This window comes from Columba livia, chromosome Z (genome assembly GCF_036013475.1).
Source record: "Columba livia isolate bColLiv1 breed racing homer chromosome Z, bColLiv1.pat.W.v2, whole genome shotgun sequence".
Classification (NCBI taxonomy): Eukaryota; Metazoa; Chordata; class Aves; order Columbiformes; family Columbidae; genus Columba; species Columba livia.
The window spans coordinates 59,421,804-59,447,575 of record NC_088642.1 but is presented as its reverse complement, the minus strand read 5'-3'; the positions used below and the strand labels follow the sequence as shown (position 1 = coordinate 59,447,575).

Here is a 25,772-nt window from a genome sequence, read left to right as displayed (position 1 = left end):
CCTGGCTGAAAACGCAATTTGTTGTTGCTGTTGTTGGCAACATATTTTTCAGCGTGGTTCACTCCGGAGAGCTGCACAAAGGCTGAGGAAAGAGGGAAGGAGCAAACATGAAATAAGTAATGGGGGTGACTGCTCTTTTGTTGTGATCAAGCAGTCGCAGTTTTGCTCTTTCAACACTTTGTACAGGGCTGTAATATAGACAACGAGTTCAAAGCTAGACTGATGCTGAAAGGGTCAATCACACAAATTAGTTGTTGCAGCATGTTGAGTGACAATGTCTACATACTCTGGGCTGCTAACAATTTGTGATCCTATGTTCCTACTCCATTTCCAAGTAACTATAATAGCACATTTATAAACCTTGCTTGTAGTCCTGAGACCTCTCATAAGCCAAACCAAAGATTTCTCTTATTAGCCACCAAAAATTTATAGTGCATTTGCTGATTCTGACCTTTTTGCACCAGTAACAGGACACTTCTAAAATGGTGATAACAATGTCACATGTAATTCCTCAATTGTAAGAAAAATAGAAGGCCTTGAAAGAGCATTAATTGATAGACTTTTATTCATCCTTGTGTTTCAGTCAGTGAACGTGTGTCTTGAAGATATCTCCTAACAACTTCAATGTAGTATTAATACATTCCATACTACTATCTATCTCTGAAATCCTTGGATTGTCACTAACTTCACTGAGGCAATGCAGCAAGTTGGTCTATCTGCCATTTATTCCATAACAGTGTTTTCTTTTTGCTTGGACTTAAACTAGGATGCATGTGCAGAATGTTTGCACAGTTCAAAACAAAATGTTTCACTGAATTTCTCTTTTTATTTTCTCATGCTTTAGGAGATTTCTAGTGACAAAGAGGCAAATACTATTCAGTAAGTTGAACTTCTGTATGAAAATAGGATGAGAAAGATATGCCTAGCAGGCAAAAGGGAAAAAACAGCTCTTGCATGTACTTGTTTCTAGACAAAAATATTTGGCAGCATGTAAACAGCATCAAATAAGAACAACTGAATGAGAACACAGGCCAAGATTGCAGTTCCAAGTAAATAAACTGTTATTATTTTTATTATTATTATTCAAATTAATACCAACATGTTTCCATGTTAAACAGTATTTCTAGTCATCACAACTAAGAAATACGTGTGTGTGTGTATGTATGTTCACTTATACAGCTTCTAAATGCTAAATCCTTACACATTTCTCAATTCAGCCTACCAGTCAGGATAAGGGTGACTGACTAAACAAGTATTTAGCAGTTCAGTTGACCTCGGTTTTCACAGTTATTTCACCATATGGCTGAAAGCAGTTATGACAGCTCCTTGAGATTCACTGTGAGACAAGTAGATCTATATGTAACAGGCAGCTATGCATAACAAAGCCCTGTTCTTCAGCCTGTCCAGACATGCTTTACTGCTGTTATGAAGAAACCACTGACCAGGAGAGGATTCTCCCATCAAAGTGTGATCCAAGATTTCTCCAATTGGCTTCTCCAGTCAAACCAATGTTAAGTTTTGCTGCTGATTCTTAGCTCACACCTGCTGCTTTCTTCTGCATAAAGTTTGTGGCATTGTATGGAACAGACAACACAAACCCAAATGCATTTCAGTTCTGTAAAGGACTACATTCCACCTCTTGTAGTCTCTCTTCTGCAGGCAAACAATACTAAATGCTTTCCACAATTAAAAAAAATCAACCAAACCTCAAGAAAGCATGTTGACAGCTGGTAGGATTATCCTTTTCCTAATTCAAGTTATTTCTTTCTGCCAAGTCCTAGTTGAAAAAATGTTACCAACAAATAACTCCCTCAAATACTCCTGGGGGCAGAAAAGTGACCTGCTTCCTAAGGTGTGGCGTCCCTCCCTGTGTCTCTCCCAGGCTCCAAAGCACATCCAAAGAGCAAAGCTGGAATGACAAATATCAGGAAGCTGATCTCTGAAGGAGAAATACATGATTTGTGGAGATATTTCCCACCAGTCATGTGATGCAGATATTATAATCCAGCAGAATTACCACTTTTGGGTTTACAAGGTATCTATCAAATCTCTACATATAAAATCTCCATCACTTTAAAAGACATTATTAGAGAGAGAAAAAAAACTCCATTAACGTGTCTGTTTCTTCAATACACAAAGTCTATGAAGTTTAAGAGAGTCAGAATACAAGCCAGTTGTCACACATAATAACCCCCCAGAAAATCAATGAGATAATATGTGAGAAAAGTAAGAGTCACCCTTTATATATTGCAGAGGGACAGAAAATGGTTCATTTCACCTGACCAGAACTCTCAAAATAATTTTCATGTGTTTTTGGATGTGTCTAAATGCTTTCAAAGAGTAAGTGCCATACAGTGTGCATGGAAGAGAAATAAACATGTATTTCACAAAGATTTAAATGCAAATCATGCTGCTTTATGAGAATTCAAGTTTCCTAGACTTTCATAGAAGAAGTGGTACTTTGTATTTGATGAACTATATTGAATATATCATGAATGTCATAGTGCCTTACTTGTTCTCGTTGCTGGCATCATATCGAGGCATAGGGTCAAAATCATTTCCATTGACATCAAAACTGGCCTGTGAATCCTACAGCCAACAGGAGAAAGAAAACCAGTTTCTCATTAATGAGCCATTGACTCACATGGCCTATAAGTTCTTCAGCAGGTTGGTACAAGAAAGTAATTAGGTTAACTAACATTCCTGTGGTTTTATGATGATTGCATGTTTTAGGTAAGAAGTATATATTTAATAATTACAGAATTTACATACTTTATTTTATTTTTTGAAAAGGAAGAAGGATAACAAATGTTCTGAAAAAGCATAGTTTCATATCAGAGAGGAAATAAAAAGTGGTGTTTCATTAAACCAGAAGACTACATTTCTTCTAAGAAACTTTTGGAAGTTAAGAGAGTTAATTTTCAAAATTGGGATTTTGCTTAATGTTTCAAGATCCAAGAAATTATCTGCACAATGGTGACTGAAATTTCACTGATAGTTTCGAGGAATAAGAATAAGGTCATTTTCTTTAAAATCTTGTTATAAAAATACAGCTTGAAATTCAACATAAACTGCAATACCATTTCCCTCGGAGTGTTTCACATATTTGCAATATATCTCTGTATTTTTGTTCCATATTTTATATTTACCAGAGTTCTTACAGCTGAAAATAGTTTACACAGTAAATAGCTGCTGGTTTGTATGGCTTCCATTAATCGATGCAGTAGCATGTTGTGTGTTGACATGGCAAGCAGCTCTTTTTAATCTCTTCTTTGTTCAAAACCAATTACCACATCCACCTCAAATATTCCTGTTTGCAGCCACACCAGCAGTAATCTGACATATAGAAGGCATTTGTCATCAAACAAGCAATGTGTACTGCTTTGGGGGAATTCCTTGCTGGTGTGAGGAAAGGGAGAGAGGAGGTGGTAAGGGAATAAATAGCTACTTTAAAATCAGTGGAAGGATAGTACTGGGATGAGGCGACACATGATACAATCTGGGTCATTCATTGAGGAGGTAAAATAATATTTGGCTTTTTCAAATAACTTAAGAGATTAAAATGAAAATTGTGGCAAGCACTGGGGATCAAGCATACATTGCCAAATAGGGCAACTGCCTGTCACTTGTGTTTGTGCAGTCCTCCTCATGTATTTCAAAGCTGATTCCCATGTGTAGCATGGGGAAAGACACAGATGTAAGTATGGCTAAATTAAAATAAATGGCTTTAAACTGTGGACATGATTGCAGTTTTTGATGGGTTGTTAAATATGTTTTTGTCACCTTCATCTCTTCAATGCTCTGTCAAGATTATATGCTCACTGGCAAAAAGCCTACACTCAGGGCTCTTCCATAATACAAGATCTGCATCTGTAATGGGACTGAAGGTACGTGCACATCTTGTGCTGGTCAGCTTCATTAGTCAGGCTTAATCCAAACACATTTGTTTGTTTTCTTACCTTGTGTTAATATACACCTTGCATGCTTCATTTCAGAGAAATGATAAGGTCCTCAAGGTCATGTGGTTTCATGTAATGCCTACTCCCAAAGCTCAGGACTAATCACTTCAGCAGAGTGCGGCCCTTATGCTCTGAACAGCTTCAAACTCTGACACTAATATGTGAAGTCACACACCAGAGAAGCATCTTCTCCTTGCATTTCACAATCGTTACAAGGTATATTAAACTAATTGTTTAAGTATGATGAACCACAAGCAGATACCTCCTGAGGTGACATGAAACATGGGATGAGGAAAACAAAGCTCTATTACACATTGTGAGGAAACTCATTGGAGTTAAGAGAGATTTACTAGAAAGACTCCAAAATATTCTACACCTGTTTTTAACTCAGTGAATCATAACAAGTCATGTCCTTTTCCTTTCATATTATTTCTAGCAGTAATAGCTTTAAAAATAAATACATGGAAGGACATGCCTAAAATTACAGCCTTTGAGAAAAGCTGCTGCCATTCTAGCTAAACTCGTTGGCCAAAAATGGACTTCAGCTGCATGCATTAACTGAAAAGTAGCGTATTCCATTCATAAGATCTGAGACTGTGAGAATATTAAGTAAAATACTTGCAGAAAAGAGAAAAAATATCCTATGATTAGTTGCAGTCCTTCAGAAATCCAGGACTCAGCTACAAGTGGCATTCAGATATTAAATATGTTCAGACTGAACATAGTCTTAACTAAAACAATACAGATTAACAAAAGATGTCTTCGTTCCTCCCATTGATGGGAGCTGTCTTTGTTTCTCCCTTGTATGATCCTTCCTTCTTCCCTACTCCATCTTTCCAGGAGCAGCAAATTTATTTAGGGTAATAACAAAGCAACATATCTGGACTCCAGTGAATACTCACATAATTCTGCAGCAAGTCTGGATGGTTTCTTTCAATGCCGTCATCCAGGATGGTGACCACAACGTTCTTTCCAGTGTAACCTCTCTTCCAAGCACCTACTATATTCATATCTGATTGGCAATGGTGGGTGTTATCACTGCAGTGCTGAGGAGAGGAGATAAAGGTGTTGGAGCAGATTAGGGAGCAGTGTGGGTTTAAGATACTATCATACTTAGATTAACTTTACTATTTAAATCGGCACATGAGCATATTGATTTGAATAACAAATATACAAGATCAACACCTTAATTTAGACAGCAAATGATTTAAAAAGAAATCCAAAATTAAATGAGAATTGCTAGACTTGGTTGCTTCTCTTTCAGAGTACTCTTCATGTTAGCAATAGAAAAGCAAAGTGTCCAGCTATGCTGAGCTAGCACTAGGAGCCTTGTGTAAGACAAAGCAATTATTCCTGGCTGTTAAGCATGCTCATTTGAAATGTATGTTTGAATTACTTGAATTTTTTTTCATAAAAAACAAACCATATGTGGATAGGAGTAGACAAACGCCTGTACAAAAATGGTCACAGAAACAAAACTTGTTTTTTGGAGCTTATGTGCTCTAAAATTTCTTGACAGATTGTCAGGAAACTAATCCAGATTAATTTATACCTACAAAAGAAAGCTTTTGGCAGGTTTTGTGCAATATCAGCAGGAGATGAGCAGCAGTTAAGAACCTGTAACCAAAACAGCACCCTGAAAATCTTGCAGCTTAAGGGGTCTGACAGATTGTAGATGGTCAGACTAAGAACAGCTTTCAGAGCAACCAAGTCCAGTCTGGTGGAGAAAGAAAGTTTAGGGCACATTAAAACTGAAAGACTCTCCTTGATATGAATGCACCCAGCTCATGTGAAGAAATCTGGCTTGCCATGGCAATTAGACATGAACCTCAGGTATTTGTATGCCCCATTAGCGACTCTCCAGCCCACACGCGGAGCCCTCCCCTGTGAAGAGTGTTCAATGAGGCTCTCATCGGCACTGTTTTCCTCCAGCTGCTTCAGGCTCAGATAGAGTAACAGGAAAAAAAAAAGGGGGGGGGGGGGCGGGAGGGGGGTGGGAAGGGGCGCAGGGAAGTGAAGAAGCAAAGGGTGGGAGGAAGGAAAAGAAATTAAAAAAGAAACTTGCATCGCAGCAACTGTGGCCAGATGAGCACGCCCCACCTCACTCCCTGCCCCACTGCCTTGTGTTCCCACTTCAGCCTCATATTATGGCAGTCCAGAATTTGTATGAGTATAAATACACTCAGAGGGATGCACTCTGCCTTGACTCAGTCTATCCCTCTCCCAAATGTAAGCACACTGAAGAACTGTTAGCCATACTGGGTGCAAACTGGCATAAGATTACTATTAAATCGTAATTTTCCTCCTTCTTCTCCAGTCTACCATCCTGTGCTGTCATACACAAACCAAAGAATTTATGAGTGGTCATTTGCTGCTACTAAAGCAAGTTTATATTATTAGGCACTACATATATGTACATAGAAGGAAGTCTCTCTCATGGTTCTTCCTTTGTGTCTGCAAGTATCTGTCTCTCTCTGACATCAGGGACTGGTTCCAAGGAATGTATAGGGCAAGCTTAGTGCTTTTGTTCTGTGTATTGCAGGAAAATGCTCATGCTGCTGGTTTTATGAAATTAATTACAGTCTAAACTTGCCATCTGTAGACTGAATGTGATGATTGTATACATGAGGCTTACTAATGTACAAACAAGGGAGATAAAAGTGTGTAATGTTTCCAGCTGCCTTTTCATTTTTCAAAAGTGTTACTGAATTAAGCATCAGAAAATACCTGCAAAAGCTATGAATATCATCATTCACATTTTGCTGATGTGAAGATAAGGAGACAAAAAGTTGGAAGCACAAGCCTCCAGCCACACAGTAAACCCAAGAGAGAGCTGCAATGGGCAATCAGGATTCCTGGCTCTGACTTCTAGTCAGATTTACTGGGCCACTACACTGTCCCTTCATCCCCTTCTCTGAAATGCCAAATGACCCTTCGGCTGCTTTGCTGACTGTCTCGTCCTCTCTTCCTAGAGGATGAGCTTGTTTTGCTTCCATTCCAGCCAAACCACTCAGACTGAGCAAGTATATGTGTTTTTAATCCCCATTCCCTTGCAAGCTCTTTGTCTTGCTGCCAGAAGATCACTGCCTTTTCCCTTAATGGTGTTGGCACAGTCAGTTGCCCTTGCTCACCTTACCTGAACTTCTGCGTTTGTGGTGGTGACTGAAGGGGGCTAATTCATCAGCTGCTGTGCCACATTCATATAGACAAACACAAGAGACATCTCTTACTTTACCATGTGCTCTGATGATTACCTCAAGAGATGTGCCAGATCAAACTGATATTCAAATTACCTTGCTCTGCTCCAAGACCGGGCAGAAAGCTACTCTAAACAATTTTTCTGCATAAAAGATATGTCAGGGGTAAAGCAGGCATAACTGTATGTCCACTTATGGATCACAGCATATGTAACGTATGGATAAGAAGTGCAAAGGCAGCAGAGAAGTATATAAATGAGAGTAGCTCAACAGCAGGTGAAGGGTTCAGGGCTTATGCTTACAATATACAACTTATTCTCAAATCCTGTTAAAAATAGCATATTTGTTTTCTTTTCACCTCTATTCCTTAATCTTCTACCCCCTCTCAATTCTTTTCTACCCGTGCTCTTCTCTCCCTGTCTCGAGCATTATTCTTCTCTTCCAGTACTGCCTTTTACCACTTAAATTCCAGTTCAACACCTGATCTCAGACTCCTGTATTTTAACAACAGACTACACCTTCCCCTAGATTAGTGTGATTTTCTCCAGATTAAATAAATTGTGTACTTTTATCTCAAAGAAGTCAGATTTGGCTTTTATCAGAACACTTTAAATCTCTGACTGCAATTACTCTTCAAATCCTGCATAATACTGTACACACTGAACAGCACCTAAGATGCCATTTACTACTTGGTTTCACTTGCACTTTTTCCTGTCCCTTTAAATTCCTCTTTCCTTCAGAAACATTTATTGTAAGGAATTTTCCACTACTGAGTTTTATTCTGTAATTTTTCTTTAACCGTGTGCTGCTTCTTTACCGCCTACCAAAATTACATCATCAGCTTCTTAGCAGAGGGATGGTTTTTTAGTGAATTTGGAAGCACTGTTTCAATTTACAGTGTTACCCAAACAAAAAATAATAAAACGTCTACCATGATAATAAAAATCATGTGATCCAGAGTGACTAAATTTTATACCAATGGGCAAGTACTGAATTTTATAGCTCTTTTTCAATGTAGTTTTCTTGCTTTCTCTTTTTAGAATACAAACAAACTTTGTCATGACAATGTACAAAACGGCTGTGTGCTCAGAAGTTTTTATTAGATCTATTAACCCTGGAACTGTTTTTTTTTTTGGTTGTGTTCTGTTTTTAATTTTAAATAAAAATCAATTACGTTAGTCTACAGAATTTCCCCCTCTCCAAGCAGATAAAGTAATTCAGTACCATGCATTAGTACCATGACTGGGCAACTCCAGTAAGCAAGCACTATTTCAACATACATTGTTCTCATCTGTTGCCTGGAGGATACCACCAAAAGGAATAAACAACTTTTTGCCCAGTTACATAGAGTAATTTTACTGAGAGTTTTAAAAGGCATTAAAAGGATGATTGTTTTCTGGGCTGCACCAAAAGAAGCATGACTAGTAGATTGAGGGAGGTGGTTCTCCCCCTCTACTCTGTTCTCGTGAGACCATAGCTGGAGTACTGCATCCAGTTCTGGGGTCCTCAACATAAGAAGGACGTGGACCTATTGGAGCAGGTTCAGAGGAGGGCTATGAAGATGATCAGAGGGCTGGAGTACCTCTTCTATAGAGACAGATTGAGACAGTTTGGGTTGTTCAGCTTGGAGAAGAGAAGGCTCTGGGGAGATGTAGTAGCAGCCTTCTAGTACCTAAAGGAGGCCTGCAAGAAAGCTGGAGAGGGGCTTTTTACAAGGCTATGGAATGACAGGACAAGGGGTAATGGCTTTAAAATGGAAGAGGATAGATGTACATTTGACATAAGGAAGAAATTCTTCACCATAAAGGTGGTGAGGCAGAAGAATAGGCTACCCACAGAAGCTGTGGATGCCCCATCCCTGGAAGTGTTCACGGCCAGGTTGGATGGGGTTTTGAACAACCTGGTCTAGTGGAAGGTGATGCTGTCCGTGGCATGGGGCTTGGAACTAAATGATCTTTTAAGGTCCCTTCCAATACAAACCATTTTATAATCCTATGATTCTCTGGATTATTTAATTGGAAAATAATGACACCACCAGAAGTATTTAATAGAAACCAACTGCAAGGTTGAGAGGCTCTTGAAGTTCATGTCGGAAGGAAGAGGGTCATAGTAAGAAAAAACTCAGGTATCAATCTTTTCTCAGACTTGAATCTTGAATTCAATGTTTATGAGCATAAAAAGACAAAACAATCACTTAGACATCTTTTAACAGACAATTTGGAACTCTGCCTTTTTGCAATTAACAAGCAGACATGAGAAAGGTTTTCTGTTTTGATGTTTGCATGATGTTTTCAGTATCAGACATAAGCAGCGATTCTCTTAGCTATTTTGTGAAAAACTCTCAAAACTAGCTTATGATCATTATAATTATCTTAATGTTTCTTGTCTGTTGCACTTATTTCTGTGGTCAGAGGCTTGGTGTAACCAGTTAGAGATCCATAACAAAATTGAACAGTTAAATTAAAAAATAAAGAATCTCATCAATGATCAAAATATTTCGGAATTCCAGAGCTTAAAATCAAGATAAAAGAACAATGACTATAAAATTCTGTTCTGTATTTTGCAATGTCTGTTCATCTATAAAAACAAAGTAGCAACAAAAGTTTCTAATGCTGTGATATGCAGTCTCTCAGAAAAGACATATTGTGCCCTCTGTAAGGCTTCATGAGGTTTCCTGTAGCTTTTCAGTTACAAGGAATTCATTGGCAAGATCTTGTCAATATGTAAGACGATATAGAGAAACATCAGATGATACTCAGAAAGACACAATTTTAAAGACCAGTTGTGAGCTGGCAGGTCTTGGATCTCATTTAGTGGAACATTACATACGCTTTGGATCCCAGAAAAGCTCTGAAATGTTTGTTTCAAGTCAGAGATTAGAAAACAGACTCCTTAGTAATAAGAAGAAAGAAAGAAAGAAGAAAGAAGAAAGAAGAAAGAAGAAAGAAGAAAGAAGAAAGAAGAAAGAAGAAGAAAGAAGAAGAAAGGAGAAAAAGAAGAAGAAGAAAGAAGAAAAAGAAGAAGAAAGAAGAAAAAGAAGAAGAAAGAAGAAAAAGAAGAAGAAAGAAGAAAGAAGAAGAAAGAAGAAAGAAGAAAGAAGAAAGAAGAAAGAAGAAAGAAGAAAGAAGAAAGAAGAAAGAAGAAAGAAGAAAGAAGAAAGAAGAAAGAAGAAAAGAAAGAAGAAAGAAGAAAAAGAAAGAAGAAGAAGAAAGAAGAAAGAAGAAAGAAGAAAGAAGAGAGAAGAGAGAAGAGAGAAGAGAGAAGAAAGAAGAAAAAGACGAAAGACGAAAGACGAAAGACGAAAGAAGAAAGAAGAAAGAAGAGAGAAAAGAGAAGGAAGAGGGAAGAAGGAAGAGAGGAGAGAGGAGAGAGAAGGAAGAAGGAAGAAGGAGGAAGGAGGAAGGAGGAAGGAAGAAGGAAGAAAAGAAGTCGTCTCCCTGGTTTCATTGCAGTATTAATTAAACAGTCTTTGGCACAGACAGAAACAAGCAGACTTCAGTCATGCAGACTACAGTCATATTCTCTTCATTGGGGGTTTTGTCAGGTACTAATCTGCAAGCATGGTGAGAAGTTACACAAGAACATGCACAGAGGAAGGACAGCCAAAGGCCTATTCTTTGACCTTGATCAACACAAGCAGGTAGAAGGAGGACACCAAGGGCCAAGGAATGGATCCTGGCATTTTGTGGAGCTATCAGAAAAAAGAGACTGTCTGTCTGTTCTCTGAGGGGCGTGTGTGTGGGTCATTTGGCACTCCTAGCTGGTCTAGGCAAAAGCACAGGCAGCAAGCAAAGTTTATCAGCTTTTAACTTCAGTAGAGGAGACATCTTGATGCTATGTTCAGCTTTCTGAGGTACAGTTTCGTTCAGTGTTCTAAGCTAAAACTTGCCAATTTTTCTCTATTTTCCAGCAAAGAAGCGAAAGAATCTCGTTTCTTTATGCGCTTGATGTGGTGCAATTTTAAAGTGGAATGAAAGAAAGCAGAGAGGCAATCAGGAGAGTTGGAAAGGTCGGCTTCTTATTAAAATGGCTCGTGTAATATAATAGAAATCATGACAACATGCTTTGAAGAGCATCATAATCTTTAAGATTATGTGAAATACTGAAATTATTTTTTGGCTTCTCTAGAGTAAGCACTTGAAAGGTACATTTTCTAAGAAGATTATTAGAATAATGTTTCTTTTTAAGAGTATTTCTCACTTTTTTTTTTTTTTTTAAATTCTTTCATCACAATTAACAGAAGGTGAAAGAAAGATTTTTGGATGGCGAAGGTGTACTTACAGATTTTTTTTTCTTAGACATAACCTGATAGTGCATGATAAACAGCAATTGCTAACTGCATATGAAATTATTTTCTTCTGAGTTTCATCTTTAAATAATTTCTGATTATTGCTGCACACAATATTTTTAAGCTCTAGTAAGAGCGGGCAGATAATATAAAGTCCGATCCATGTTAAATACAGGATTTTTTGCATTAAATACTATCTGACTTCAGCAGTCATGCTTTACTGAATTGCTACTTTTTTATTTGTGTCTGTATCAAGAGAAATATTTCAAGGGTGTACCATATTAAATATTTAACATTAACTTATTGCTTGTGCAACTTCAGAAGTTTTAGTTAATTTACCTCAGAGATGAATTTGGTTTTTAAGCTTTATTGATTCTTTAAGTTAACAATCAAAAATACACTTAGAGACCAATAAGAAGAATCACAGACATATGTCATTTTATGCCTGTTCAAGCAATGAAGAAGAACAGGAAATCAATATAAAAGGGCTTCTTGTATTCACAGGAGTATCTGATGGCTATAGTGAGACAAGAAAAATTTACAAGACTGTATGTATGTTTTTCTGCAGTGAAAAATAAGGAGCTCATAAATCTTGTTCTTTGGCTGTGATTACATTATTATTCTTTCCAAAACCAGAATAATTCATACTGTGTTAAATTTGTATTCAAGACAATTCCATCACTTTACCATCACTGGCACTTTTTTAAAGTCAGCGTGGGTTGTTTTTCTCTAACCTGTGTGCTGGCTTAAACATGAGTTAATTCAGGGAAGCCCTGCATGTCCTTGTTCCACAAGCTGAGGATATTGCAGCCTTTTCAGGAGTGAGAAGCTTCCCCCCTTCTAGTTCTGCAGACGGCAAAGTTTCTCTGCCAGCTGCACGTTCTGGAAACTGCAGAGGCACAGAAGTAGTCTGCCTCTAACACCACCTCTTTTTCTACATGGGGCATGACCTGTGGCTCAATGAGGATGTCTGCTTCTAGTCCTGTTTCTTTACTATGTGGCAGCAACATGAGAGTCACCTTCAAGGCAATGAAAGAAAGGTAACTAAAAATGCCTCATGATCATTGTGCATGTTATGCCACCTCTACTAAAAGACAAATACAAAAAGCAACATTCACAAAAACTGCAAAAGGTCCACAACACCATCCCAAAGAGCAAAAATTTGTATATGTACAGACAGAAATGAAAGAAGATGAAGAAGAAAAAAAGATGAAGAAGGTGAAGAAGAGGATGAAGAAGAAGAAATTCTGAATAAAGGCAGTCATAGTGTGTTCGTTTGACCCTGGATGCAAAAATTATCTGTACAAATGGCTTATTACAGACCTGGTGCATCTTGTATATCCTTGAAGCAGTGCTCACATGTTGAGAGGGATGTGTTAGTGTAGGGACAGATTTCTCCCTGGGAAGTGTTGGAAAAATGTGATGCAGAACATCTTGTGGAGTCAGCAAAGAACAGAAAGGAGAAAGTAAGTAATTTCCACAGGTTGTAGCTACTGCTAAGAATTGCAGGAAGGAAATAAGCACACATGGAAATATATCTCCATATGTGGCTGTTTTCTCTGCAGATGATTGTATGAAGACTGTTACTACTGCTGCTGCTGCTGCTACTACTACTACTGATACTATCACTACTATATAAATAGCCTACTTAGCATGAAAAGACCAGCAAATGGATCAAAAAGTAATGCATTTTTACCTGCCTGAAGTCCTGTCTAGGAAAAAAAGTATGACAATTCTTTTATTAATTAGAGAGTATATGTGACAAGAACAGCTGCTCCCTGGCCTCAGCTGCACACCATCAACCCTGGGGATTCAGTATTCATGAAGGATGAATAATTCCTCAAAGAGACAATTCTTTCCATTCTGCCATTTTTGTGGCCTTTGCCTCATATTTTTGTTTGACCTTCTCTGAGTTTCAAAAAAGAAAGAAAAATAGGGCAGTTTTACAGAAAGTCCCAAGATTTTTTTAAAAACACATCAGTTTGCAGAGTCACAGTTATCTAGTAAGACCAAGTTTCTCCCTTTCTCTCTCCATCTAGACTTGAAGTTTTCATTCTGTCTAAGATAACAACTAATCAGAGAGATTGTAAGTCTTGCTTTAAAATAATTTGGGTAAGTTTCTAAGGATCATTTATACAGAACTAAAGACAGATTCTTCACAATTTACTTTTTAAGCTGTTTTCAAGCCAAAGACCGTTGCTTCTATCTCAAGTTGTTAAGAAGCAGGGGAGAAGAAGGTGGTTTTATTTAGACTTTGTGTGAACATATGTGACAGAATCAAACTAACCACATGGAGAGAAGGCCATGAGCAGATGGTTTCAATTAATCATTCACCTTCCCAGAGACTGATGATAGTGTGAGGAGCCCAGGGCTTACGCAAATCCACTTCTGTCCCCTTTCCTTCTCTTTCCATTTTATAGGGAAAAGAGAAAAGTGATACTGAAGAAGGATATGCTGTTATGGGAATTCTGAGGGTGGGAGAGGAGCAAGGAGCTGATTTAAGATGGACCAGGAAACTTGTTTTTCTAAGAATGTTGTGAACTTGTAGAAATGAGAGGACTCATGAGGAAACAGATGAAGAGGTGTTGGCTGTGAGTGCTCATACCCAGATTTTAAGGACTGTTGGATTACTGCAGTCTTTTTTTCTTTATTTTTATCTTGTGTTCAGGTCCCTCTGATCCATGAACCAATAGCCTGGTGACATCTGGTGTTAATGGTAGGATGTCCTGGGGCAGAAGGAGGGAGAGAAGAACAGTAAGGGGGTGGGATGTGAGACAACAGGACTTGTTCTGGAGGCTGAAGGAAAGACATATGTCCCCACTCTTCCTCAAGGAACAAAAGAGGGTAGTAAAAGCAGGGTACATATAAGTGAGAAAATTATGACTGCCTCATATTCCATTATTAGAACGGAGGAGTTTTTCCCTGTTTTCCTGTAGGCATGTGGAGTTCTCAAGCCTGGAGCTGTTTCACAGTGCCTTTACCTCAGCAATAAACATCTGTGCTACTCGATACCTAGAAACCTTCTCCCTAAGACATAAAAAGCCATCAGGTTATTTGTACCCATGGTCCCATTATTTGCTTATTTGGTATGTCAGAGGCGATTATAACTTTCCAGAGGACAAACTTCGAGCTCATGAAACTATTATCTTGAGACAGAAGTATAAAAATCGCTCCATAACGTCCTTAGCACTGCAGAAATGTTTAATCCAATACTGAAATGCATGCTGTGAAAATTCATTAACAATACAGGATCAGACTCAGATGAATGGCTGCTATTTTAGTTTGTCTATAGGGAAGTAAGTGCCTGCTGGTACCAATGGGCTTTTCACCATCTGAACGTGCTAGAGTTGATGAATGCAAGGCCCACTATGTATTTATTATAAGAGAAACCTGGGAAGATAAGGCCAAACCACTAGAGGGAGTGGCTAGTTATATTTTGCAGATGAGATCATGTGGCAGAGAGAGTTAGTCCAGTGAAATCTGGGGAAGCCTGGGAAGGAAAAGGAAAGCTTATTCAAGAACAAAGCAAATGAAAAGATTTGCATAAGGCAAAAAAAGAAACCCCACACAGTTACTCCTATTACTATCTTAGCAGATTTGACTCAGTCCTTCTGCAATGGTGAAGGTTAGTTCAGAGACACATGGCACACTGTGCACAAAAGACTGCAAAATAGGCAACAAATGGAAAAAGGTTGTGAAAATTGCAAAGGGTCTTAAAGGAAATCTCAGCAGAGTGTCATAATTCAAGTTATCACCGAAAACTTACATTATGACAGGAAGGTTCTGGAGAAGTCCAATATATTTGCAAACACTGTTTACGGAGAACAGGAGATGAACCAACATCTGTGGAGCTTTCTAGTATCAGTACTTCAAAGGACTTGAGGAGCTGCTGCTAAACTAAACCCCCAACTTCATCACTAAAGACACCTAGATTGTGTTGACTGCAGCAGTGTTATAAATGAACTTCCCCCAGTTGCAAATAAAGTAATTGAGTATGTGGAACTGATCGGAGAACATAATTTCAAACTGATCCTAGCCTCTCATGAGGAAGTTAACAGGAGATTTGACATGTCAGTTTGTACTTTGAAGCCATTATGACGGCTTAACAGATACAGTTGTACTTATTTTGTTTAACAAACCATTACTAAGAGCGTGCAATTATTAAGTCTCAAATCTTAAGAGGCCATAACGCTTCCTTGAGTTCAGGAAAGTTGAGATTACATTCTTATAGAGCACACTGTCAAATCTGATGACACAGAAATTAGTGGAACTGGAAGTAAGGATGGCAATAGAGACAGAGTGATCTGGATCATCTATGAAGGTAAATCTATTTAACTAGTGTGTTTGTAATATAATTTTATATAAAATCATGCATAAAATTTTGCACCTAGGACTGAAAGTGCAAGGCATAAAATGAGAGAAAATGTCCAGAAACACATTAATGGTAAAAAGGATTTACGATGTAAGGTAAACAGCCACCTACAACTTCAAGAAGGTGCTCCAAGCATCCATGTATTATTCTTTGATAGATAAGCAGCGGGATAGCAGGAAAAGTGGGTTTACACTGTGGGAACAGCAGTTCCAGCTAAAGGGCCTTGGACAGATTATACAGAAATATGTTTTTTATGAGTGTAAGAAGTGATAGCCCAGGCCAGTGAGAATGATATCTCGGCTCAGAAAACTGCCCCCATATGTATGATGTGTGAATGCTGGGCCTGAACATGTGAATGAGTGGGTCAGAATGCCGCTCACAAAATATGCATGGGAACGTGACTGAAGACAGTCACAATGTGAGTGTGGTGTGTTTAGAATAACATTTTTTGAAAAAACTGTCTAACATCTTGGTCCATCCCTGTATCTGTAAACATATAAATTGAGAACTGTTATTAAAGAGAGCTCAGCTCTGCCTGGCTCTGCTCTCGCTGCTAACAAGAACTCTGTGCCTGTGCCTCTCTGTCTGCACCCCTGTGTGTGTTGTTTCCAATTGCCGCGTACAAACTTTTTTTAAGGACAGCAATGATACTATTCCTGGATGATATGTGCATGTGCCTAGTATTGATGTTTCGAAAAGAATACTCTTGGACAATGAGCAATGAGTCTTTGTTGCTTGTTTTCTGAACAAATGCTGGAAACGCAATTTACAATGATTCTTATCAAGCTCGAATTATTTATCAATAAGAGGGTGAAGACAAGACTTGAGTGCATCATGCATGTAACTCAACACAGTGGAGAATGGCCTAAAAAGTTAAGAACAGAGTAAAATAAACATGCAGCTACAAGATGTAAGATTTTTAATAGTTACTGATTAAGACAATGCTCAATGCTCTTACAGATGTGTCTCTTACTAATGTGATATTTTATCTAGTATATGTATGTCTTACTGAAAATCTGCTGTAGCTTAATTAGAAATTCTGGGCTTGTGGTTGCACATTACCAGTTGTACTGACCGTTGGTCTAACTAAATGATCATGCAGTCCTCTGCCGTATATGTGAAATGAGTCAACCAAAGGAGTTCAGATCCCGATGCTGGCTTCTGTGAGACTAAAGCAGCTCTGTGTCAGGAACTTCACAGAAACCTCAGTGGGAAGTACAATCTGGGAGACATACATTTTCTTCTGCCATTTAACTGCCTTCAAATACTTTGAGACGGAAATTCAGTCTCTGCCGTTAGGTGTTGCTTTAAATACAAAACAAAAAACTCCACTCTAAATATGCACGGAAACATTAATTACTATGAATAAAACTCAAATATGCAAAGCAATAATGTCAAAAGGGAATTGACATGAAACATTCAAATGAGGTGATGCTTTGAGTTTTTTCCCCTTTTACGTTTAGGACTGGGTGACAAAAATTTTGAAAGTATATTTTACTACTTCTGGAGCAAAATCTAGAAATCTTAATTGATGAGCATTTCTTTGCATAGATATGGATTGTTTTGAAACAGAAAAATATGAGTGTATTTGGTTGCTCTGCTATTTGTATGAAAGATAAATAAGAAAGTTGGTTTTGTTTGTATAACCTTGCCACTGTGTAAAATAAATAAGACTTTTGTATTGATTCAACTGAAAATCTGTTTCAGAGTCTTCCTACAGACACTGATCAATTCCTACATAGATCTAGGGCTTTACATAAAACAATCCATAAAACCAGCTAAAGAGTAATCACAACGTAATAGCAGGCTTATCTAAACACAAAATTTGGGCTAGTTAGCAGCCAATTAATATTGGGTTTGAAGTCACTGAAAAAACACGAACAAAACATTTAAGTACACACTTAAGTTTATGAATATGCTTAAATCTATCCTTGATCTGCAAAGCATTCAGGTTAATGCCTAATTCCAGAGAGGTGCATGAGACCTCATCACATACATGCCTGTGTACTTTGTTGTGCAGCATAGCCACTTCATTATTAAAGAATTATCTCTTTTCTTATGAACAGCCAAACAACTTTATTTTTTTTTCCTTGTTCAGCCACTTTTCCTCAGTTACCCTGTCATTCTTTGACTATGGATGCCAGGATTTAACATGAGTTCAAATGGCAAAACAAGAATCTAGGCGAGAACTTTCCAATTCACAATAAATGTCTTATGTGATTGCTCTTTATTTTTCTCCTTGCCTCTTCCCCAAAACCAACACATGAACAACTGAACAACTTGATGCAGTGTGACTACAGTCACAGGGTTGCTACAGAAAGGAGAAATGGGGGAAACCTGCTCAATGCTGTCATTGCATGCTTTATTTTTAATTTGAACTTTCTTATCTTAATCAATTTCCTAGTAGCATTTTTCTAGCACCTAGAAAAATGGTGATGACTTAGAATTTTATTTTATGTTTTTTTAATCTAAACATGTACAGACATGTAAATTGTTCCTGTCCTTCCCAATACAACATGGCTGCATCGGGAGATCCCTGCTGCTTAGTGCCTGTCTGGAGGCAACGTGGGACATAACCTCTGTTTCATTCACAGTCGCACTCATATGTACCTGTTAAGCAGCAAAAACAGATTAATGGCTCAGCCTCAGGTTTACTTTCCCTTTTAGATTGTGGGATAAATCTTGTGTGTGAGTCTTTCAAACGCTGAGACAATCTAAGACTTTTTCTAGAGCTTGGCAAAGTAACAAACCAAGCTTACAAAGTGGTTTTGGTCACCCTTGTAGATTCATTCATGACAATATCTACTGAATTAGCCCTCTGAATGTTTCAGTGGTAATAGTTTACACAATATATAACATGGTCCAAGGCTATCAGCATGTTTGAAGTCCCAAACAAGATCAAAGCTACTTCACACAGTGTGGTCAATACTTGAAGCTTTTGAATACTGGAAAAGAAGCAGCAGCCAAACATAGTGAAAACAGACCACATTCCCAATATGAGTGGGCTTAAAAGATAGGAACCTTTCAGATTTGTGTCCTCCCTCACTCGTTGGTATCATGCAACTTCCCTTTTAAGCAGAAAATGGATCTATGTTGTAAAAGTGTGTTTGGGCAAACAACTTCAAAAGACAGGCATAAAACAGAAGAATGCTTTCACTTTCACAATACTTTTTTCCTCTTATGTAGTAATTCATCACCAATCTGTAGTGGGAGCAGATGGCAACTGCAGGAGACAATGTTTAGAAAGGAAAAATCATATGAGGGTAGCAAATACACCTAATAGTGAAGTCAAAACTAAGAGAGTGGACACCCTAAACTGGGTGTCGAGACCCTCGAGAAAGCTGAATCAATCTAACTTCTCAGTGTTGTCAGAAAAGTTAATCCTGCTCCCTCTTCATTTTTTTCTTCTTCTCTCTTTTTTTTTTTTTTTTTTTTTTAATGTCTCTGCTGTTCACCTAATCAAAAGAGATGGTACAAAGGATTGGGACAGGATTGAAAAGCTGGGGCAAAGATACTGTAGGTCATAGGATGTGACACACAGAGCCTTGAGCTTGTCTTTGGTGTCTTGGGAAACTTCATCATCAGAAAAGGGCTCTGAGAAACTCTTGAGACACAAATTCAGTGAGCTACAAGAATTTAGGGATTTTTTCCAGAGTCACGTTTTCTGTAAGCAGACTGACTCCTTACCAAGATGCAAGGGCTGCAACACTTTCTATGTAGGCTGTATTAATTTCTCTACCCACATTTCAATTCATGTAGATAAGAACTTAGTTAACCAAGGATATATGGGTTCCAGTGTTTCAGCAGCTGGGATCAGGTAAAGCCCATTCAAACACTGCATCCGAAAACTTGCACTTAAACTTTCCCCGACAGCCTACTTGCAGCCAGATGAGCGACTTACACGGAAAGAATGTCTTCTCATGATTCCACATCAAACCTGGATGTGGAAGAGTACATCGAAGTTGAAGAAAGGAACAGTTGAACATTCAAACTTTTGTAAGTTCAAAAACATGTTTTCATTGATTAACACGTCTTTACTTTTTTCTAAACAGGTTTTCTGGCTCTCAAATGTAGTCTTATGACCAGGAGTTGTTATTAATAAAAAACAAGATGCTATCTCCCAAGCAGTAATTCACTGATTATTAATAACTTGTCTTACCCAAAAGACACAGAAGAGGAAAACCCTACTGTATACTTAATGTTTAGTCTCTCATATATACTTTTATCTGCTTCTCCTTAGGCTTCTGTGCTTATACTACTTGGGTTTAGTATAGTTTTGAATTGTTTTCAAAACTGAAAAGAACATGCTTTGTTTTCTTAGGAATTGAGATAAAAATAGACAAAGACAAGGCAAATGCACACTTAAATGCCATGCTACTCATGGATTAGTGGACTCTAATGCAGAAGAAAGTGTAAGACAAAAGCGGTACCAGTACTGTAAAAGATTTATACTTGTATCTCTTGGTGCTGTTTGAGGCTCATCCCTCCTGAATGCTTCCTCCCCCTGGCCATCATGCATTTCTGCTCTTTGCTGGAAATGGGTTTATTTTGAAACAGCCAGTGTTTAAATTTTTGCAGAATTTATAGCCTCCACAGCAAAAAGCAAGGACAGATGTTGCCTGTATTGCTCCACACCTGGTATATTTTCCAAAAAGCCCTACTACCTCTCTTTGAGGAGACTTTTGGGTCTTGTGCTGACAGGGTCTCCTGTCTTCAATGACTGAGTCCAAAATGATCACTTAATGTATTGAGGTTAACTTTCATGGGAACTGTATTTAAAAGTCATGCATATGTGCAAACATTTTCTGGGTTTCTCTCCATAATGGCAGTGTTTGCTATAGTTTTAGTCTCCTCTGCTAACTGTTTCTTGTTTGGCTAGGAAAAAACTCCTCTTCACAGGGCTGGAGCAGCAGTTGTAACTCACAAAAGAGTTCATGACATCAGAAGCAGCTACAAGGAATGCCAAAGATGATCTGCATCTAGTGAAGTGGTGCAGAACACACTTTATTGAAGTCTCCATCCTCACTGTGTTTGCTTCTGCTGGGTTATTTTTGTTGTTGTTCAGTTTTTGTTGGTTATGTTGTGTTTGTTTTGTTTGTTTGTTTAAACATGGTTGAAAAAGGAGTGCGAACTAAGGTCAAAAAAGGGTCAGTGAGAATTAAGGTTCTTCGCAGGCTTGTAATTTTAGTCATAATGTTTGCACATGCAATATACAGAATGACACCTTAGAGCATGGTTGCAGGAATCAGGAGAGCTGGACTTTTGATGTTGTCGGTCTCATGGAATCCTATATCATATGGCATCTGTCTCCGACTGGTATAAGAGCTAACATCCTAGAGCTAAACAGTGATTCTCCAATTTCTCTTTTGCAAGAGATACTACACAGATCAGTCTCTGCTCTGTACAGAATTGTTGGGAAATTGCCTTATAGAAGCACAACACTCCCTGACTGGGAAGTATAATAATATAGCTACTGTTTCCATCAGAGATGTATGTAAGACTCATAGGTTATGAGTTTGCTTTCTGATGAGGGCATGCTGTACATTTCACACCACTTCATTCTTTAGCAACCAGACCACAAACAGGCAAGCTTCAGAACTGGGTTCATCTGTACTGTGGCCGCGCACTTCTGGATATTTTGGGATTCCTGATATTTGTATGGTGTTCTTTATGTGTGTGGGGGGCGGGGTGGGCGGCGGCGAAGCTATAAAATATTTCTTAAGTAGATTTAACATTTAGCAATCACGTTCCTGAAGTATCTGCAATTTTACTATGCAAACAATAGAAAAAATATATAAAGGGAATGTTTGAAACAAGGCAGTGGTTTTTATAATTAAATTGCCTCTTCCTCTTTTTCAGTGTCATTAATAGAGCACTCAGTGTTACACACAAAAAGAAATTGTTATTGCTATTGGTTTTGGTTAAATCTGAAAAGTGGCTATCTAACTAAGCAGTTGCTCTTAGAAAACTGCTCTTGTAAAGTTATAATGAGTAAATTCCTTCTCCTTTGAAAAGAGAAAAAGTGTACTTGCAGATAAGTACGTACCTCTGTATATACATTAATGTTTTTCCTGCTGAAATGCTATGACAGATAAAAACTAAAATACACCTAATTGTGCCCCAGTATGGCACACTTTACAGCTATTCATGTTAGCAATTTTCTGTCCGTTTATATTCCATATAATATATTGTTAGCTGTTTAGTTTGAACTAAAGGCAGATATTTGTTATAGCTCATTAGAAATTCAGTAAAGATTTTGTGGCACTATCATTTGCTTACTAATTGCAGAAACTAGTCAGAAAGGCAGTTCAGAAAAACAAAATATTATACACAAATTGTATTTCACAAACCACATTATCTAGAAAAGTACCTTCAGTTTCTTAATGTGACTCAGTTTTTGCCCAGAAAAAAAAAATCCATTTAAAATAAATTATTGAAAAATGAAGTAAAAGTGGATACTTTCCCTCTGAAGATAAAATCACTGTAGTAAATAGACAAAGGAATTTTGCTATTGCTGTATGATTTATTACCAAATCTTTGACACTCAGCAAAATCTCTCCCAAAGCAGGTACGGAAATGGTTTCATCGTTGCTGGTTCTTAGTTCAGTGAAAATGCCGGCACAAGCCCTGAACGGTGCTGACTTCCATTTTGTGTTTCCTGGGTGCTTCCAGGGCTGCTTATCTGGAAGTCAGAACTGAACGTCCCAGAGGAACACATCACGTAGCCTATCTGGTTCTGTCTTTAAACTATTTTCTAATCTTGCTGAACTAGTTGCACTAATAATCTCTTTTCAGTAGATAAGGATAAATCCACTTTGCAGGGTTTTGATTAAGTGTGCTGTCATCTTCCAACAGGAAATGAATTTAGGTCAAATAGTGTATTACCTGACCTTATGTTACTAGTTCTACCTTGACCACAGTGAACAAGAGGTGTGTTTCCACGTACAGATTTGCAAGGTAATGTTTGGACAGGCAGTCTGATTCTTTTTAAAAGCGCTTTCACTCAAGTTAAATCACAGATCGTCCTAACCTTCCAAAACACCAAAAGCTCAATCTTCGCATGCAACAAAACCCACAAATACAAGAAGTGCATGCAACAACAAAACCAAATTACAAAATATGCAAAACACTAACAAGCACGCCATGCCACCTCAGAAAGAACAATGATTTGGCTTCCATTGCAGAGACAGAAAGAAAGAGAGAATTATTCTTGGGAGGGCAATAAAAAGAGAGTGAGGTTTTCCTTTGCTGCCAATGTCTGGCATAGGTGGGTTGGAAATAAATTTTTAGCAGGTCATAAAGGAGGGTGACAGGTATTCATTCGTTAGCATGTGACAGGTGAAATTCTGTCACAAATTCTGTCTCCTTTGTATCCAGGCTGGCACTCAGACCCAGTGTGAACTCTCCTCCTCCTTTGTCTCTCTCCAGCCCATCCCATCAGGTGTCTGTCACTCCTTCCTGGGTCCCACAGCCCCACTGCCTCAGCTGACCTAATTGAGGGACAGGCCAGGGATGTAAAATCCCCTTTTCTCTGTGTTGCTTCTCACGCTTGGGGTTTGAAGAAAGGCATAGGATAAGCCAGCTCCCCATAGATCTCATCAGTGGCATCAGGGAGGCAATTGGCCAGTCTAACTTTTCACCTCCAACTTCACAGCTGCAGCACCCTGGGAGACTCACATTACTCACTGCTGATAGAAGCTTATTAGCCCCACTCTGGCTGCCATCCAGAGTCAACTACACCGTGTCAGAGCAGAGTGTCTGACCCTCCCTGTGAGTGCTCCTATAGCTCACCTGGGAGCTCACAAATATAACTGGAGAGCTCTGTGGAACATACTGGAGGAATTTTCTGAAGAAACAAAGTAAGCTGGGTTCACCAGACCCTTCACCAAACCTCAAAGCAATGCTGACTTCACAGTCCTCACTGAAAGTGGAAAGTAAGCAACTTTTCCTGGGTTTTGGGTTCAGCATTAGAGCTCACTCAAAGCAGCCAGCTCTGGATGCAACTAATTCAGATCTCGTCAGTCTGCATGGACTGCTCTCAATTGCAGTATAAATTATATTTAATCTGTCTATACCAGAAATCTTCCAGTGCAAATATAAAAGGATGAGTGATAAATATTGGCTGATGAGTTAAACTTCTCAGCAACTCTTTTAACTTCAATAATTTTCTAAAAATCTCAGTAACTTCACACTACATTTATAACTGTGCAACAATATTACATAGCTGTCTTGTCCAAGTAATTTATCAAGCATTATTCAACAAGTAATTTGTAAATGTTCGTTTCGCTGTGGCTCAGTCACGTAGTTTTATTGTGCCCTGCTGTCACTGTCACAATCCTCTTCCACCTTGAATCCCCTGAAATGCTTTGCATTTGTGGCATCTGCTTGTTCTTTCAGTCCAGTTTTGGAAATCAGGAATGCTCTTCCAAAAGCCCCCAGAGATAAGTCATAATGTAAGCAGTTGGAGGAACAGCACAGCCAGACATTGTATCTTTTCTGAGGTTTACTGATGCCTATTAGAGTATCTTTTCAGAAGTTTTGTAGGAAAAATTGACTTTTTCAGCAACTGAAGTGCTTTATATATACTACTGTGTTTTTCTTAGTTTTAAAAAGACTAGTTAAAATATAGAATCTTACAGTCCTTTTCCATTATATCGCTGCCTCTCAGAAAACTAGCAGACTATGGAGAGGTACAAAGCAACTTTACAAAAGTCCTCCTTTTGGGTTCCAAACAGAAGACTGTAAAGTCATCTGCTTTTGACACTCCTCCAAAAGCATTTTGTTTGCCACCTACTTTCCCAAGGCACAGTTACGTCTAGAAAGAAAGAACAATGAGGCATAAATAACAAAGGCTGAGAAAAGAAAAGAGATTCTGAAATATAAAAAGATTTTTCAAAAGGGGAAGTAATTCATTTGTAGAGATCAACAGCAAAAATAGACCTTCAAATTGTTTAAAACAGAAGGTGAGCTGACATCACTGTGGACCCAAGGTACATGTAAACCAGAAAGTTTTACTTCAATGAGGCTTCAAATTATACTTTTTGCTAGTGTGGAATGAGTTCAGCAATGACAGTATCTTTGGTTTAGATATGTAATAGGTGGTGTCCTACTTCCTCCATTCCAAGCAGCTTATGAATGTGACTATCTTGCCCATTTTCTATCTGAGAACCTGATAGACAAGTTCCCATGTTCCACTTCTTGCAGTTGTTTACAACTTTAGCGATACTGTCAGCTGTTTCCCTATGTTCTCAGGTAAGTTTCGCTGCTATAAAAATTTTCAGCATCACCACCCAGTATGTATTTTAGAGACCCTGGCTAGATTCTTCTCTGACTGCAACCATTTTGGTTGTGATGGTGGCTTGGTGGTTTATTTTGTGTTTTTTGGTTGGTTCGTTGGTTGGTTTGTTCTTTGTTTTGTTTGTGGTTTTTTGTTTGTTGGTTGGTTTTTTTGTTTGTTTGTTTTTTGCGTAGCTCAGTTATTTTGTGCTGTAGTTTCTGAGGGGAACACCATCTCACCCCAGTGATTTACTGCAATGGAAGCTCCAGCTTTCTTCTGTTTCTTTCTGACAGTGCTATACCTTTTCCAGCTATAAGGAGTAACTCTGGATACACATTTCCTCTCTCTCTGATGAACTGGCATCCAGTGATAAGAAAACACTTGGCTAATACACTTTAACTTCACATTTATTCTTAGGTACTCTGACAGAGCAGTGCATCACCCTTCAGCCTCACTTCTCAAAACGTCATACTCTCATCCAGTAAATTCTCAGTCCCACAGAAATATCCTATTATATGTTCAGTTCCTGCCCAGCAGTAACTAAGCCATGCAGAATGGGAAGAACCTGGTAGGAAATGGAAATTTCTCCAAATTATAGAATCCTGTCACCACTAGCAATTATTATTAACAATAGAAGGGATGATAACAGTACTACAGAGTACTATCCTTGATCAGTGCT

The 25,772-nt window shown here is 38.3% G+C and overlaps 1 protein-coding gene across 2 annotated transcripts in view; it reads right to left on the bottom strand.

Moving 5' to 3' along the window:
- The window catches only part of PCSK5 (proprotein convertase subtilisin/kexin type 5), a 256,587-nt gene that overhangs the window by 176,732 nt on the left and 54,083 nt on the right, over window positions 1-25,772 (bottom strand). For both annotated transcript variants that reach the window (XM_005499780.3, XM_065046018.1), the window contains exons 4-5: window positions 4,862-5,005; window positions 2,513-2,589 (exon numbers count right to left, since the gene is read on the bottom strand). In XM_005499780.3, coding sequence (XP_005499837.1) covers window positions 2,513-2,589; window positions 4,862-5,005 — 221 coding nt within the window. The remainder of the gene's footprint in view (window positions 1-2,512; window positions 2,590-4,861; window positions 5,006-25,772) is intronic.